At 36.9% G+C, this 17,750-nt stretch overlaps 3 protein-coding genes across 4 annotated transcripts; 2 read left to right on the top strand and 1 right to left on the bottom strand.

The window, feature by feature from the left end:
• The first annotated feature begins 5,518 nt into the window (after positions 1-5,518).
• On the top strand, positions 5,519-9,555 carry LOC105159313 (protein WALLS ARE THIN 1). Its single transcript, XM_011076325.3, has 6 exons — positions 5,519-5,896; positions 6,049-6,111; positions 6,213-6,329; positions 6,436-6,859; positions 8,047-8,198; positions 9,041-9,555. The coding sequence occupies exons 1-6, from the start codon at positions 5,667-5,669 to the stop codon at positions 9,231-9,233; spliced, it is 1,179 nt and encodes a 392-aa protein (XP_011074627.1). The 5' UTR covers positions 5,519-5,666; the 3' UTR covers positions 9,234-9,555.
• Positions 9,556-10,639: 1,084 nt separating this feature from the next.
• XBCP3 (xylem bark cysteine peptidase 3) lies at positions 10,640-14,129 on the top strand. 2 transcript variants are annotated; one of them, XM_011076324.3, is made up of 5 exons: positions 10,645-11,313; positions 12,452-12,687; positions 12,888-13,028; positions 13,117-13,548; positions 13,756-14,129. In XM_011076324.3, exons 1-5 carry the CDS (start codon positions 10,884-10,886, stop codon positions 13,834-13,836), a joined length of 1,320 nt encoding a protein of 439 aa, XP_011074626.1. In that variant the 5' UTR covers positions 10,645-10,883; the 3' UTR covers positions 13,837-14,129. The 2 variants fall into 2 exon arrangements, with proteins under 2 accessions (XP_020548078.1, XP_011074626.1); XM_020692419.2 differs by lacking the exon at positions 12,888-13,028 and having other exon boundaries at positions 10,640-11,313.
• A 96-nt stretch (positions 14,130-14,225) lies between these two features.
• LOC105159311 (uncharacterized) lies at positions 14,226-17,298 on the bottom strand. Its single transcript, XM_011076323.3, has 2 exons — positions 16,167-17,298; positions 14,226-15,016 (listed from the first exon to the last, which is right to left on the bottom strand). The coding sequence occupies exon 1, from the start codon at positions 17,038-17,040 to the stop codon at positions 16,189-16,191; it is 852 nt and encodes a 283-aa protein (XP_011074625.1). The 5' UTR covers positions 17,041-17,298; the 3' UTR covers positions 14,226-15,016; positions 16,167-16,188.
• Between the last annotated feature and the right edge of the window lie 452 nt (positions 17,299-17,750).

The following is a 17,750-nucleotide window of genomic DNA, read 5'->3' as shown; positions in this document are numbered from 1 at the left end:
CTTCCCCACAAGTGACTTGTCGAAAGGTCCCTGATTTTTAGGTATTACATGATACCATGATAATGGTTCAGATAGTTGTCACTCTCACTATTGCTAAAAATGGACACACTCCCCATCCCTGCTTGCTTCTTCTTATTCTAGCTGCATCCCTGGGTCTATGTTTGATCAGCTTTCTAATGCCCTACGTAATTATCAACTCTTATCTTAAAATTGAAAATGTTGGTTGTGAGCCTGACAGCAACCGTGACTTCGATTGTGATTGTACGTTAAAAACACGACAAGCTCGAGCTAATTTTCAGGGAAATTTCTTTGAATAATATTTTGCATGAGATGTTAATGAGGTTTAGCGTTAAAATGTGGGTGATCTAAATCTGAGTAAACTTTGGATTCTTGGGGATATCTGGATCTCACGCTCTAAAATGAACAATTTATGATCAAAAGATAATGGGCTGGAGCTAGAAAGCCGGCTCTGTGAGTAGCACATGGAAATATTCAGAAAGAGGGATTGTGAGATAATCTATACAAGGAAAAGCTATAGTCGTGTCCCCATCAATTTTGCTTTCGTTTTTAGAAAAATTCTTTTTCGAATCAAATTTGAATTAATTATATAACAAGTGTAATGCACTTGTTGTGTGAGTGGTGTACAGTTCAAAAAAAGTAACCAGTCATTTATACATATATCATAATTACTATGTGATTAATTTGGTTCAGCCAATTACATTACAAATGTATCACTTCACCTTTACTCTTTTTAGTTAACAACTATGCAGTTATATGCGGAAAGCCAAATTTAATTGAAAAAGATTATCTTGTGCTGAAAATAGAATCAAGAAATACTCCATAGGACAGTAATCAAGAAACATTGATCATATAATTATACTCCATACAACACCTGCCCATCATTTTTCGTACTCTATTTTGGAATCTAATGTACATAGTATGTGTAATAAAAGCATCACTTCCATCGAACTATACTAAAAGTTTTGATCAAGTAAATAATAGATCTATTCAATGTATGAAGCGCAGAAAACAAGTGTCTGAATGTTGTTTGTTTAGTTGAGGATGAGGCACGGAGGGTCACCCCGCTGCAAAAAGTGCCAAACTTGATATTAAAATCTTGACAACAATATAACAAAAACATTTCCAACATTTCTTATCACTTGTTTTAAGTCTATCAATTATATGACACGTATAAACTGAATTGTACTTATAATTGAATTGGGATCGGCCAAATATGGGTCGGGTTGGCATGGGAATTGCCAAACAGTGAAGGCGATGGATCGTCAGTGTGATGCCTGCACTCATCACTGGAGGAGATGTAGACACTTGAGGAAAAACATAGATGTTTTGTTATGTCCTTAGACTTTAGCAGCAACGCTTTAATTTCACACATCTTTGTGCATGGAATTTGGGATTCAACCAATTTATCATTAAAAAATATTATCCAGTTTTTGCTAATTTGTGAATTTTTCTCAAATTGGTTGAATTAATTTCATGAAGTGAATGAATTTATATATTTGTTATTTGAATGATATTGCGTGCAACATAGTAGTAACATATGTTAATCATAGTTTATTAATATCAACTCGGGACACAAAAAAAATGAAGTGATTACTCTTGTCCTTCTTTTGGCACTACTAAATATGTAGATTGTATCTTTTATTTTAATTAATATAGATGTGCTATGTGTTTGTTAAAAAAAATTCAATAATATCATTTTTGTACATGTCGTGTATACGAATTAAAACATAAATGATATAAGAGAATTTAAAATAAAAAATTAAATATGCAAAATATATGTAGTATAATTGGAAAAGCAGGTAGCTCAGCCGGCATGGACATAATACAATAATTCTAGAAGAAACAAGAATATGTGTGTAAAATGAATGTAAATGGTGGTGAGAAAGAAAGGGTAGATTTTTGTGTTGGTTCCGGTTTGGGGCTGTCATATATAACTGTGTGTCAGCACCACATGTCCTGTTGGTTGACCAAAAGCCCCCCACCCGCATTCACAACAAAATACTTTTAAGATATGTAAAACACTAATATATGTAAATTTGATGTGTTCTTGAATTAATATACGATGATGATGATTGGGATATTCAAAATTGCTGCATGCGTCCTCAATGAATGTAAATCCCTTTTTGGGTTTTCTACTACAAAATCGTGGTTATGATTGTGTTTCATTCCCATGTCTCTACTCAATTAACATATGTTTGTATGTGATCAGTAATTACCAAATTCCACATTCATAATTATTACCTTATTTGGATATGCTAAGCTCCAACTTACCACCTATATATGTATATATAGACCAAATCAAACCTAACCATATTATCTATATATATACACACACTTGATGTCCGAAGTTGAAAAGGCACGGATTCTTGTACAAATCAGACATTTTACCTTGAGAATGGAGTTGTCTTTTGATAAATAAACATGGTATAGCTGTATCACTATTAATGTGAAAGTTTAGAAAGAAGGAAAAAAATGGATGGTAAATTATTGAATGAGGTAGGCGGGTGAGATAAGAGCACAAGATCCTGTCGTGCAACCCCAATCCAAATATAGCTGTCAAATGACCAACACAGGAGTCAGGACCCAATTAACATCATATTTGGAGATCCATGCCAATCAAGTTTCCACCTGTATTGGTCAGGCTGGTGTCCGACCGCTAATTCATTCTGCCCCGCCATTCCTAATTTTAATATGTTTCTCAAATTGTGCTGCTCATTAATTAATTAATAATCAGATGTTAATCGGACATAACTAATTTCAATGTATGAACTGATCTTGAAACTAACAACACTTGATTCAAGTCATGATCGCTGCATATTGGTAATAATTAACCATCAATATAAATATTTATCAAAGTATTAAAATATTTTTCCCAAATACAAAGTCAAATACCATAATTTGATGGAAAAAATGCAAACTTTTATTAGCCACCAACTCGATTTTGATCTAACTCATTTACTCAGAAGCGAGATTGTAGATTTGGACAACCCTGAAAGAACAAGATTGTTCGATATGTCCCTATACTTCCTTTGGTACTTGTAGGGCCAATTATAAATGCTCTCATCTTCTGTTCACTTAAAATATGGTATATATTACTTTTAAACTTTAATTCTTGAACATTTATTTGAATATTAAATATTTTAGTTGAAGCTAGCTACTCTAATAAGATACTTCTTACATTTTCAATTGAGATATTCCGACCAAAAATTAAATAAAAAAGTCTCGACCTTAATCGAGTAGTAACTACAAATTTTGAATTTAACATAACATGGCCGTAAAAAATGAAACTACTTTTCAACTTACGAAAAAAGAAAGTCTAGCAACAAATATAGAATGCATGAAATAGAATTATTATGGATGGATGAGACATCGAGCAATCTGATTGAAATTCTAAAAGAATAATATAAATATATAGAATGATGGTGTCGCTTAAAGCAGAGGTGTTAATATTAGAGTATGTACAACCCATCTTGGAAGTTGATGGGTTGTTAATTAAATTATTACATTAAACAAACATGATTAGTCAATGCCCCCAGCTCGTGATGTATTAAAGTTTAAACTGTCCCTAATTTCCATTGATCATTATTTTCGTACAAATAACCATCAATGGGAAATAGATTTTTGTGTCCTAGAATATCATAAATTGGGGAAAAAGGAATCCTCATCTTTTCATATGTTTGGTGTGTAGAAAGCATAATAACACTTTTTCGTTTGCTGAGGACCCTATGGTAAAACACGCACTCATCACCTGTAATGAATGTTTCTTTCTTTCTATTTTTTTTTCCAGACATGATTGTCTAATTTACTTAGGTATATGTCTTTATATCCCTTGACTGGGATATCACAAGATCCAGTCGACAACTGATTTTCGATTATACCGATACATGTGATGTGATGCAGAGGTACTTGTACGGCCAATGCAAATAGAATACAATTCCCGCTGTTTATTCTTCTTTCAATTTGTGGGAAATAAGTGTTATTTATATATGCAATTAAACAATGAATATCATTTGCTATAATTGCTAGAGTACTGCATATGCATCGTGTAATCAATTGGACAATTAAGGTATCAATAATTGCTTTTTATTTTATTGAATTTATACTTACATAATAAATTTTAAATATACACTAAATATATATTAATATCAAACATATATAACTAATTAATAACTATTAATATAATAAACCAACAACTAGTATTAAATTAAAATCCACAAACCCATAGCCTAAAATTCACCAAGTTAAGCTTGGTTTGGGGTCGCATCCCTCATTAAAGTCATTTATTTATGGAATAAATATTAATTAATTGTTTCAACTCCTAATAAATATAATAGTGCCCTTCACAATGGCACAACTCTATCTGATTGGGCAAGAAATGGAGATGGTGACTTATACAATGCGTCCACTCTCTTTTCCCAATCTGATGAAGTACCTGTAGAACAGAAAACGCGCCTAGCTAGTCGGGTTGAGGCCCGATTATAGGACTCTAACGCTCAAGTCAGAAAACGGAGGTCGAAAAGATAATTTCGAGTAATAGAATTACTTGTAGATTAATTGATTACCTTAATCAGTGTAAGACTGCTCCTATTTATATAATCTTGACTTTCCTTGCGTGACCGCCACGTATCTTAATCCCAGGCCTTCACAACCTCCTAATCAGGCGGCCAATAAGGGATCATGCGCCCAGGTCGCTTTATTAGCTATATATCCACGATCCGGTCCCTTTAATCACGCCATGTTATTTCTCCTTACTCCTTATAGAATTAAAAGGACCCTCGAGATGAAATGTCGTTAATACCCTTCATTAAGGGTATCCCTGTCTTTTAGTAATTCGGCTCTCATCACTATCAATCAAGAATTATAGGACTCTATTTGCTTACTTTGATTACTTAAAATAAAATTATAGTTGTGATTATTTTTTTGAAAAATGATTGACGTTGAATTTAAAAAAAGTGATCAATCACATGATAAATATATTACGCTTACTTTGTTATTAATTTAGTTTGATCTAATTTGATTGAGTTAAAAATTTTCCTAATTTTTGTTCTTTCTACATCGATCATATGTCCCTTTAATTAATCGTATAGACAGAGAGTTAAATGGGATGGACAAGAAAATACACACAATAAATGGGGAGTTAGCAGCTAGGTAGAGTGGTCATGGGGTGGACGATCGAGACACATGGTGTAAACACAACCCCACCTCCGCCCCCTCGTGCGCGCTATACATGGATGATGGCGGCTCATCACCACCATGTAGGCCTCCCATTTTCTACCTTTCTCTTCAATTATACATGCATCCTCATTTAATACACAGCATTCTTCCATATACATACATACATGTGTGTACGTGTGTGTGTCTGTGCGTGTAGTGCGATGGAGGGTTGTCTATCTTGTCAGCCAAGAGCAAGAGCGCAGAAATTAATTAAAGGGGCTGTTCTGTATAAGAAGAGAAGAATGTGGGTTTGATTTAGGGCCCTCTTGTAGGGTCATATACCCTCCTTTCCTTCTCATAATCAACTATATTTATACCACCCCTAAACTCTACCCTTAGAATCACCATAATTCAAGACTGATCTCTTTCTCCTCTTTTCTTCTTCCTAGCTAATTGCATTGATACTTAATTAGCTCTTGAGATTGATAGTAATGGCGGATGGTGGGGGTAGTGGATCAGCCATTATTGGTAGAAGAATGTGCTGGATCCCGGAGAAATTTCAGCTTCACTTGTCTATGTTAGCCTTGCAGTTTGGATATGCAGGTTTCCATGTGGTTTCACGAGCTGCCCTTAACATGGGCATCAGCAAGATTGTCTTCCCCGTTTATAGGAACATTCTTGCCTTTCTTCTCCTCTTGCCCTTTGCCTATTTCCTTGAGAAGTACGTCCATCCTCCTAATTAATTATAATCAAAATGCCTAGCTAATCTAGCAAGCTACTATATATGATTTTCTACATTTATAATTAGTTCATTGTCACAAAATCATGATATTATACAGTCTTATCTGTTTGATATATCCATGGATCGGACAGGAAAGAGAGGCCGCCTCTTACTTGGAACTTCACTGTCCAGTTCTTCCTCCTTGCAATTGTCGGGTAAGATATATATAATCAATCTTGCCTGGGAGGACTTGTAATATGTATGTGTTGATGTTTGCAAGAATTATTTCTGAGAGATTGTTAAAAAAACCTGACAGGATTACAGCAAACCAAGGATTCTACTTGTTGGGATTGGAACATACATCACCTACTTTTGCTTCTGCAATACAAAATTCAGTTCCTGCCATTACATTTCTCATGGCTGCCATACTCAGGCAAGCTTGCCTGATTTATTACAACTAAAGTCAACATCTTTTTAACTTAGAATTAGATATTAAAGGATTTGACTTTTCTTTTTGAATTACTTTTGTACTCTTCCAGAATAGAAAAAGTGAGACTGGACAGAAAAGATGGGATCTCAAAGGTGGCGGGGACACTTTTCTGCGTGGCGGGTGCATCCGTCATCACACTCTACAAAGGCCCCACCATCTACAGCCCGGCTCCGCCGCTGCAGAGGGCCGCGACGGTGGCTTCTTCTCCGGAGTTCCTGTCCATGCTGGGTGATGCAAAGGGCAAGAACTGGACCCTGGGCTGCATATTCTTGATCGGCCACTGCCTGTCGTGGTCCGGCTGGCTTGTGCTTCAGGCGCCGGTTCTGAAGAAGTATCCGGCTCGGCTCTCCTTCACTTCTTACCAGTGCTTTTTTGGGGTCATACAGTTTCTAGTAATCGCGGCTTTTATGGAGAGGGACCTTCAGGCTTGGCTCGTCCACTCTGGCGCCGAGCTCTTCAGTGTTTTCTATGCTGTATGTGATCCTAACCCTCCTTTTTCTTCAATGTTTCTCTTTACCTGTTGAATTCTTTCAATTCCTTTGTGAAAAAGTCATTGCATGGCTCCACGGGCAAAAGGGTCATTCCATATGATCGAAAGATTACTATTCCAATTTTGCTTCATCATTATTTGAAGTGAACATCTAGCTGAATTGTTTGCTCAAAAAATTCTAACACAAACTCGACACAGTTAAACTTAAACAAATGTACATGCAAGTATAATACACTTATTATATAATTGGTGTATAGTTCAAAGAAAATGATCAATCGCATAGTAAGTATGATACACTTGCTCTGTGATTAATTTTATTGGACCAAACCTAGTCCCAACGAGAATTTTTCTTGTTGGAGTCGGATTTTCTGTTTCAAAGTCTTTTACATCTTCTACTCCATTCAACATAAAATAGATGATATCATCTTTATACACGTGACGTGTGTAATGCTGAATATAGTAAAAAATAAAATAAGATTTGTAACAAAAAATCTAATCCGCTCAATTGCCTAAGTTAAAAATGGGAATCTAAGTAAAGCTCTTATCTATGTTATCACCAACACTAATTCATTTTGTTATAAATTTATGCTACATTCAGTACTTTATTTGTATTCAATATAAAAAACAAGATATGTACTAGTCATACGCACATCCACGTCCACTGCACGATGAGAAGATTGTATCTGTGACCAAAATAATTGAACAATAAATTTAAATCAGAAATCAATTTGCTGATAGCAACATAAAAATTGATGTCCCATTTTGTAATAACATCTTGAGATAAATGAGCTTGTGAACAACTATTCCATTAAAAGGGTACTAAATTATGACGAAAAAAAAAAAGAAAAAGAAAACATTATTGCAAAACACAAGTGGGACATAAACATATGTACGTGGTTGAGAGTTTGAGTTAATCCACGTGAAGTAGTACCATATATGTATGTGAAGTCAATGTATCCTTCTGCACCCTATTGCTTCCCAGGTCACGATGTTGATGTTATATGTGCTGTGCAACGCACATTATAAATTAGGACAATTAAATGTGAAAGCGCCATCCATCCACACGTACTGAAATGATTATTCAGAACATGATGTATGTATGTATAGAAACACACACACCAACACGTGTGCCTGCGTGTAGAAAATTAAGTAATGGTGGTGGTGGTGTAGGGAGTGGTGGCATCGGGGATCGCATTCGCTGTACAGATATGGTGCATTGATAGGGGTGGCCCCGTGTTCGTCGCTGTTTATCAGCCGGTTCAGACACTTGTTGTCGCCATTATGGCTTCCTTTCTCTTGGGCGAGCAATTCTACTTGGGAGGGTACTTCTCTACTTCTTCATTTTTACTTTTTTTTTTTCTTCACACTTAAAAGTCGAGATATAGTTTTAGTTTATTTACGTCTAAATTTTAGCTTATGATGAATCATGCAGTATGATTGACCGGAAAAATTAGTCCTGTAAATATAGAAGAGTGCTTATTTTGTTTTTATTGAAATTAATTTTGATAATTTGATTCTACAATTTAAAAATAATTTTGGTCAGACATTCATAAATCGGTGATAATACATGTATTGCGTACGTGGTACACTAATATAGGAATTTTGGACCAATATATGAATTTTCTGTCAGAATCAACATCAAATTGTCAATTTATCTTAATTACAAGATCAAATTATCAAAATTTACTGTAACATATCAAAATTATCATCCCCTTGTGCTCACCGAATTAAATTTATAAGTTTTGCTGTTGGCTGAGTCCCACACGCAAATTCCCAGCCATAGAACTAGCCGTCGGATGTTTGTTTATTATCGTCCATATCTTTACTGCCGAGAATGTCTGAAGCAATTGGTGCAAGTCATTTCATTTTCTTGATAATGCATGCCCATTTTCCCGACCAAGTAGAAATAAATACTATTCCTCTTGAATCTAACGGTGATATCTGCTCCGATCCACTGAGATTTTTTTTCGTACTCCTTTTGTATTAATTGGTTGTCGAGTACATGAGGTATTATTTTGTACTTTAAATAACAAAATTGAGGTTCAATATGTGGGAAGATGGTGTGTACGTAATTAAGTCCTAATCAATCAACAGCTAGAACCATTGATTTGATTTGAGGGGAATCTTGATTGACTCATCTTGTGGTTGCAATGTAATGGTATAGGATGATGGGGGCAGTGTTGATTATAACCGGGTTGTACCTTGTGCTATGGGGCAAGAACGAGGAGAGAAAGTTTGCAACACAAAAGAGGATGATTCAGTCCCCAACGGACCACAGCAACAACAGGACCAGCACCCCTCATATCAAGTCGTCCATCACTCACCCACTCCTGTCTCAGTCCATGGAAAATGTTTGATCAGCAAAGATCTTAACTTTTATACAACAAAATCCTCATTGCAGTTCATCTATATATAAAAATGGCTTGGAGTGTAGTACTATTTTATTAGTTTCATGCCCTTTTTTCTTCTTTTTTGTTTTCATATTTTTAATTTTTCTATATAGCAATATAGTAGGTAGGAGATTGGCTTTAGAAAAGAGTGAAAAAAGAGGGTTTTGAGGGAAGGAAATGGTGATTATGATCTTGTGAAATGCATTAGGTCTAAGCATATATGGCATATGGATATGTCCCATATATATATTGTATTGGTATTTTGTTAAATTATAAATAAGTATGATAACCATGACTAATGTGAATTTCATATATACTTTTACAAAGATATATACGGGCATGCATAAATTTAGATAGGAGTAAGTTATGAATACAAACATAATGGTGATTGGTGACATTTAAGTGCAACTCACACAAAAGCATTTTCAAACATCCTCGTACTCTTTTGTTGTTGCTGGGTTACAACTTTTCATGATAAAGATCCCACAAAAACACTGCACAAGAGAATAATTATGAGTTGCAAGTGGATTTTGCATAAAATCATCACAGATGGCGCTTTCGGTGAATCATAATGATTGAGTTGTCGCTCTTTTATATATATTTGGAATCATTTTTATGCACTTTTCTCCTCATACACAGCAATTAATCACATCCTTTGACATGAATTATTAGGAAGAAAAATGATTACAAACTTGCAAGAATAAAGTTTTGAAGTTGACTAACCGTCGTTAAGCAGTGATGCATTGTTTGGTAGTCCAGATTATGGATCAGATCAGAGGCAAAAAGCCCATGGTGAGCATAAATGGTAAGGACAAGTAACTGGCCGGGTTGGGCTAGCCTGTTGATTGTCAAAAAGGTCAAGTTTTAATTACTTTGGTACAATTAGTGCAAGTCAAAGAATGCAAGAGAAGTGTCGGCAGCTCAGCTGGGGTGATAACCAATCGGCTAAGTTCTAGATCCGTGTACAATTGTAAGTTGTACTCGCGACATGATATGTTGTAATAAGGTTTTTAATTTAATTAGATTATTAAATAAGCATGGGATTAAATCGTTGATCCATCTTTCTTTAACATTTTCAACTTGGATAGAATTTGTTGGTTTCAATTTTATACTTTGTAAATTCAAAATTATCGATATATATATATATATATAGATTTGTTTATTAACTTCAAGATTTGAACATATTAAAATTTAAATTATTTCTCCTTGTTTCCTTGAAATGTACTATTCTTTTAAAATTATCTAACAATTTAAATTTTAAAAACGTATTAATGAATAAGGCTTATCTCTATTAAAAGGAAACCTATTATTAACACGTAATCCTGCACCACGAGATCATAAGTGATCAAATTAAAAGACACATCATACAGATACTCGAAAGATCCCAATTTTACTTCCCGAAAACCCAATTGACTGAGCTTCCTTGCCTGTATGTTCTGATTGGTCTTTCTTCTTACAACAAATCTTGAAGCCGCAAATACCCTTTACAGACAGTTCCCAATAGAAAACGCGCAGCCCCTTGGTTTACCACGCTTTTAGGACAATCAAGTCCAATCCCAACCAAGAACTGAGAAGAGAAAACAACGACGCAATTCAATCTAATCTCCTCTATCTAGAATGCGTTGGTTATTGCCTTTTATGCATCTTCTACTGCTGTTTTTCCAACTGCCCACATGCAAATCTTCATCAATTTCTCATCTTTTTGATAGTTGGTGCAAAGAATATGGGAAAACATACGCTTCCGAGCAAGAAAAACAGCAGAGGTTCAAAGTATTCGAGCAAAACTATGAATATGTTACTCTGCATAATGCAAGGCCTAATTCCTCTTACACGCTCTCTCTCAATGCCTTCGCTGATCTCACTAACCATGAGTTCAAGGCCAAATATTTGGGGCTTTCGCTCTCTGCAAGCAACTTAGCTATCAGATTGAATAGTGAGCAGGTTGGCATTGAAGGGCCCGATCTTGTGAAAGAATCTGATCTTCCATCTTCTGTTGATTGGAGGAAACAAGGGGCTGTTACTGAAGTGAAAGATCAGGGCAGTTGTGGTATGTGAGAATTCACCGTTTCCTGATTCTTGATTGGTAGTGTATCTGTTGTTAATGTAGAAGTTTCTGTTTTAATCTCGTTGTGCTGCGTAAAGGCTAGAGCTTTGGGTAATTGGTTCCTGAAATTGTCGTCCCTCCCTTGCTGCGTCTGTATGGTGTCAAATTTTCTGTTGCCATTTCTATATGCTATGGTTGAATTATGATTGTATAGTTAATTTTGGAAACGGCTTATTTATTCTTATTCCCAAGAATCAATGCGCCTAAAATCAGCATAAATTCTTTGTATCATGTTAACTGATAATGTGCTTTCACTCAATCCCAAATTGTCGACACCAACGGCCTTTCTGTTTCTCTGCTTGAATAGTTGTGTGTATAAAACTAGCATTCGTAGGACTGAATATATAATTCAGAAATACGCTAGTATGTTAACTCATTTCCACGTCAAATCTTTATTTTCTGAGTGTGGCTGTGCTTTTACCTTTGTTACTCGGTTTCCCTGATGTTCATACATATGCACGTTCAACTAGTTTTCAGTTTTGCCTCAAAGTTTCTTTAGCAGTCAGATTTGGTGGAATATGCTAAATGTTGAACATGCATTACTTTTGTATCTCCTTTTCCACCTTTTCATAGATTGATATAGAGATGTTATGAAGGGAAAAAGATCTTATATTTATATACTCTTTGCTGGAGTAATATTGCTTATATTCAAGCCATTGCGCTACTCCACCTATTTGTACTCCTATTTGGCATGATGGCATTGTGTTAATCATTTTAATACTGGAGATCTAAGAGGCAGCATAACTGAAGACTTGGAAATGTTCTCCACACTTGCATTTTATTCTTTGTAACTTTATATATTTGCATCAATACGGTGCTGAAGAGCGGCATCTAAATCTATTGCATAACTGAGAAAAAACTGTTCGAAGACACAAAATGGACTTATTCTCAAGGTAGTCAGAAATCATATATCCTCCATCTTGCAGACTATGATTCTAGTTGCAGATATACCTCCAAACAAGTATATTTCCTTTTCATTTATTGGGGCATGTATTCTATCCTAACTAGACACTACAATGACAAATTTACCTGCTTTTGTGTTAAAGAATAGGAAACAACTTACTATGTATTCCTGGTTAAGGTGCATGCTGGTCATTCTCAACCACCGGTGCAGTTGAAGGCATTAATAAGATTGTGACAGGATCTCTCATCAGTCTGTCTGAACAAGAGCTAATTGATTGTGACAAATCTTATAATGATGGCTGTGGGGGAGGACTCATGGATTACGCTTATCAATTCATAATAAAAAATAAAGGGATCGATACGGAGAAGGATTACCCCTATCAAGGCCGTGAAGGAACTTGCAAGAAAGAGAAAGTAAATATGTTCATACTGTTTCAAGTTTCATTCTTGCCCTTCTCCCCATTTTCATTGTATCCATGTTTTCTTTCTTCTTGTTCATTCTTTTAACTTCCATCATTTTCTAATCAAGAATCTAACTGCTCTTAGTTATAGTTTGAGCATGCATAACTATGATATTCACTGATTTTAATAACCCTTATTTATCTACATTCCAGCTGAAAAAACACGTTGTAACCATTGATAGTTATGCTGATATAACTGCCAAAAATGAGAAGAAGCTACAGCAGGCTGTCGCCACTCAACCTGTCAGTGTTGGTATATGTGGTAGTGAAAAATCATTCCAATTGTACTCGGGGGTCTGTTCTGGAAGCCACTTTTTCAACATATTTCGTGTTAATTCATTCAAATATATTTAAGTTCACCTATATACGATTATCAATGCAGGGGATATTTACAGGCCCATGCTCCGCTTCTTTGGATCATGCAGTACTAATCGTGGGTTATGATTCTAAAGATGGACAGGATTATTGGATTATAAAGAATTCATGGGGAAGATACTGGGGAATGGATGGCTATATGCACATGCAAAGAAATACTGGGAACGGAGAGGGGCTCTGCGGAATCAACTTGCTGGCATCGTATCCTATCAAGACGAGCCCAAATCCTCCTCCCTCTCCGCCCCCTGGTCCTGTCAGATGTAACCTTTTCACTTATTGCTCCAGTGGTGAAACCTGTTGCTGTACCCGAGATATTTTTGGAATATGCTTGAAATGGAAATGTTGTGGAGCAGAATCGGCTGTCTGTTGCCAAGACCGCCGTTCTTGTTGTCCACATGATTATCCTGTTTGTGACACTAAAAGGAATATGTGCCTCAAGGTTCGTTCATCTCTCATAGTCCTTCTGCCTAAAGAATCCTCGTGATAAAAACAATCACAATGAGCTAATCTGTACTTTATAACTCTTCAAAAAGGTCAAGTTGATTCATTTCTCAGTTCAGGTTCTTGAGTTATCATTCATCAACTTTTTAACTACTGTTTGCTTTCCATTCCACTCCTCACGGTTTATTATTTTCTTTTTTGGCAGTGGATTGGGAATTCTACAGTAGCACAGCCACTTGCCCAGGAAAGAATTTCTGCAAGTCAGGTGGCTGAAGCTTTCTTATGACCATTGAAACACTGCAGCAATATTCTTAGAGCAGCGCACTCATGTTACTAGAGTTTGCAACGATGTTACCGTAGTGTTAGAGCTGCATATTGATTCTATTACACATATTGAGATAGTCTGTCAGTTGAGGTAACCTTTGTGCTACATGTTGCCGGTGTAGGTCTGCAAACTATAGGGTTTGGTAGCAAGTATATGTATTATATACACAGGGTTATTTTCTCATGCCAGCCAATGTGACACTACTTGTTTTGGCTTTTGGATTTATGTTACTGGTATATGTTTGCTCTTCTGTATTTTTCACATTTTCGCTTCACAATCATCATCAGGTACTTAAACTTGCAGATATTAATGCATTTTGGATCAAGCAACTATTCAAAGCCAACGCCAAATAAATGACAAAAAAAATGCTTGAAAAAGAAAATAGATTACAACCCTGTCTTATTGTCATAGCAAAACTTGAAAACCTAATCGGCATACTAGACGGATGGGGGCGCATCGACATGGTTTAGACCTTTTGGGAAGTAAAATAATTCTCATGCTAGACAAGGACATTGACGTCATATAATTCATCAACCTGGAACACAGGCATGTTGCCTCGTAAAAGAGTGCTGCTACGTACTGCTCAAGACTTGTTCTGTTGGATTTGATTGCCTCCTACAAGAAATTCATTGATTTGGCTCACTGATTCAATTAATATGAACTGAACTGTGTTGCCTGTGATATCCGGACAGTGACTAATAATTGTAGACCTCGATGCTCAATGAATCAACTTAAGACACATGAGAGCTTAAGTGATCTGAAATCTTAAAAGTCGCATGGTCTTAAGCACTTCAGATTTGATTTGACTAAAGAGGCTTGAATCCAGATGTAACTAGTATATAATTCCAGGTTGCAAGAAAATAAGATATTTAAAGATCAGAAAAAACACTAGATTGTGTCCAAGGAATGGGCTGGCACAAAAGCTCTGCTCTGATGTTTCCCAAGTGTTGCCAAGGGATCAGGAGAAAAACACGAAGGCATGGGTCAAGGTTAAAATGCTCCAGGAAATTGTGATTCTAAACAGGCATATATTGCAGGCTAAAATCTTGGTGAAATTGGCTTCGTATAATAAGTGATGGATTGCCAGTTATACAGGTCTGACTGGTAGCTGCATCACAACCTTCTACTGCTATAATTTAGTCTGAAATTGCAGTCAACACAAAAATTGAATCAATTACATTAACTTCAGCATGCTGTAATGAAAAAACAATACTTCAAAGTTATGGGCACATATTGTTCATAGTAGAGTCCCCCCCCCCCCCAAACACACACACACACACACACACACACACACACACACACACACACACACACACACACACCCACACCAAACCAAAAAAAAAAAAAAAACAAAGAAGGAAAGAAAGAAATCTGCATCAGAATCCCATGTGATCCTTGTTATAGGAGAAGCATAATATTACAGAAAAGATGTAGGTGTGAAATAGAATTCACAACTTCACATGTCAAAATACCTTGAAAACCAGCTCACAAACCATTTGAAACATGGCCACTTTGGTTTTTCCTTACCCTATTTTCATGTCCTTATGTGGATTTGAATTTCAATATATTGTTGCTTCTTTAAACTTCTAATTCCTCCAAGGAAGGAAGCTGAAAAGACGCAGCAGCTATAAGATTTTTCCTCTTATTTTATTCTCCTTCTACGGCAAGAAAGATGCGCTGTCTTCGAAGTTACATCTCAGAACATATGTTTTACAGTGTATGCACATATATAACCACAGTGCAATCGAGCCCTCAGGCTGCAACATAATAGTATACCACTTGACAAGTATTACTTTTTATTATTATGAACCAAAATGGAGTCATAGCAGTCCTCATTTCAAAAACTGGAAAGCAACAGCCTCATAAAACCAACATATAGACAAGATGATAACATCTGAGGCACAGCCTCAATTACTGCCCTTGCAAAACCCCATCAGCAATTCAACAATTATAATAGAGCAAAATACCGATTCTGATGATCATTGATGCTAACTCACAATTTTTCATACAGTATAATTCAAACACCAATAGTTGTCATCATGAAGATTCTAAATTGTAACTCATGGCAATCACATCCTTCTAAAAGATTCATCCTTTTCAGACTCCCCATAATATCAACACGCAAGTACACAGAAAGGAACAGCCCAGAGAGCTAAAAAGGCCCACTGACGATAAGGAACTCCATTTATCTATTAGGCATCAAAGTTTACACATTTCCATGAAAATAATTATGTGTGTATTAATGCATAACTATAACAAGTTATACATATCATTAATCAAACAAATAATACCCGTCATCTCATATCCACATTGTCATGAAGATGGAAACACATCTTTAACCGCAGAAGCAGCTGTCAAGTAATTCAACGTATTCCTCAGAGTCTCCTTCTCTCTCTTCAATCTCGTCGCCGTATCCTCCAGCTCCAGCAATGCCTGCTGCTCCCGGGGCGCCCCTTCAAATGTACTCCCCACAAAGAACGAAAAGGGTGTCGGAAAAAGATTCCTCCTTAAGTCTTGAACTTCCTTCTCCGGCTTCCCATTCAACCGATTCGACAACCTGATCACATCCTTCATATACATTTCCACCTCATTGGCCAGCGCATCCAAATCCTCCACCTCTCCGGAGGGGCGGTCCTCCAGCCAAGTCACTTCCGCCACCAAATAGGGCTTGGTGCGGACTAACTTGGTGACGCGGAAACGCTCCTGGCCCTTGCATATGAGGAAGAATCGATCATCCACGAGGCGCTCGTGCTTGATTACTTCGCCAACGCACCCGACGTCGGCGGTCCCAGTGGCCGCATCGGTGTAGATAACGCCAAAGCGGAGGTCGGTTTGGAGGAGGGTGTGCATCATCATACGGTAGCGAAATTCGAAGATTTGAAGGGGGAGGATGGCGCCGGGGAAGAGGACAAGCGGGAGGGGAAAAAGGGGGAGTTCAACAACGTCATCGGACTTGGGGGAGTTAGTGTGGTGCTTCTCGGAGAAGGAGGAGGCGGAGCAGCAAAGGGAGTTGGGTCTCCGCCGCCGCAGTCGGCGTGGCTGCGACGGAGCGAAAAAATTACTGACGGGTTTTGCCGAATAAGTGGGATTTAAGTGGGATTTGTGAGAAATTAAGGAAGAGGAAGAGGAAGAGGGGGGTGAATGTAAGAGTTGAGGCAAAGCCATAGCGTAGTGGGTTGGTTTGTGTTGTTGAATTTGAAGGAATGAGTGGGAAGAGAGAGAGATTTAGGAAGGGGGAAAGGGGGAATTAATGCAAGAATTGAGAAGAAAATTAATGATTGGCATTTAGAATTGGGGGAATTATGTGGAGGAGGAGGGCGGAGAAGAGTGAAGAGTGGAAAAATCTCAGTACTCCATGGATAGTGATTTAATTAGAACAACCCTGGGGTGGGGTGGGGTGGGGTGGGGGCTGGGGGTGCTGTGTCTGTGTGGATAATGGGGGAAGTGGAAGATTATGCGTTGAGAAGAAGAGTGGGAGGGTGGGATGTGGTGTTGGGGTTTACACGTGGAAATGTATTTATCTTCAGCTTCTCGGCCACGTGCGCGGTGTTAAAAGAATAATAACAAAATAAAAGAAAATCTCGAGTATAATTAAGAGATAATTGCAAAATAAACTATGATTTTTGGGTTGGTTTTGTGGGAATGAGATCATGCCTCCGTTCCAAATTTTCCGTTTGAAGGTGGATGGAAACTATGATTTTTGGGTTGGTTTTGTGGGAATGATATCATGCATCCGTTCCAAATTTTCCGTTTGAAGGTGGATGAGGTAGGCCGGTATCCCTATATTAATTGTAAATAAAGAATTTGAGTCATTTAATAACATATAAGTTTCAACGTCTTTTCATTAATAAAATGCCTTCTTAGAACAAAATTAT

The sequence above is a fragment of the Sesamum indicum genome, linkage group LG3, assembly GCF_026168435.1.
Source record: "Sesamum indicum cultivar Baizhima isolate 11 linkage group LG3, ASM2616843v1, whole genome shotgun sequence".
Lineage (NCBI taxonomy): Eukaryota > Viridiplantae > Streptophyta > Magnoliopsida > Lamiales > Pedaliaceae > Sesamum > Sesamum indicum.
This window is presented reverse-complemented; position numbering and strand designations above follow the sequence as displayed.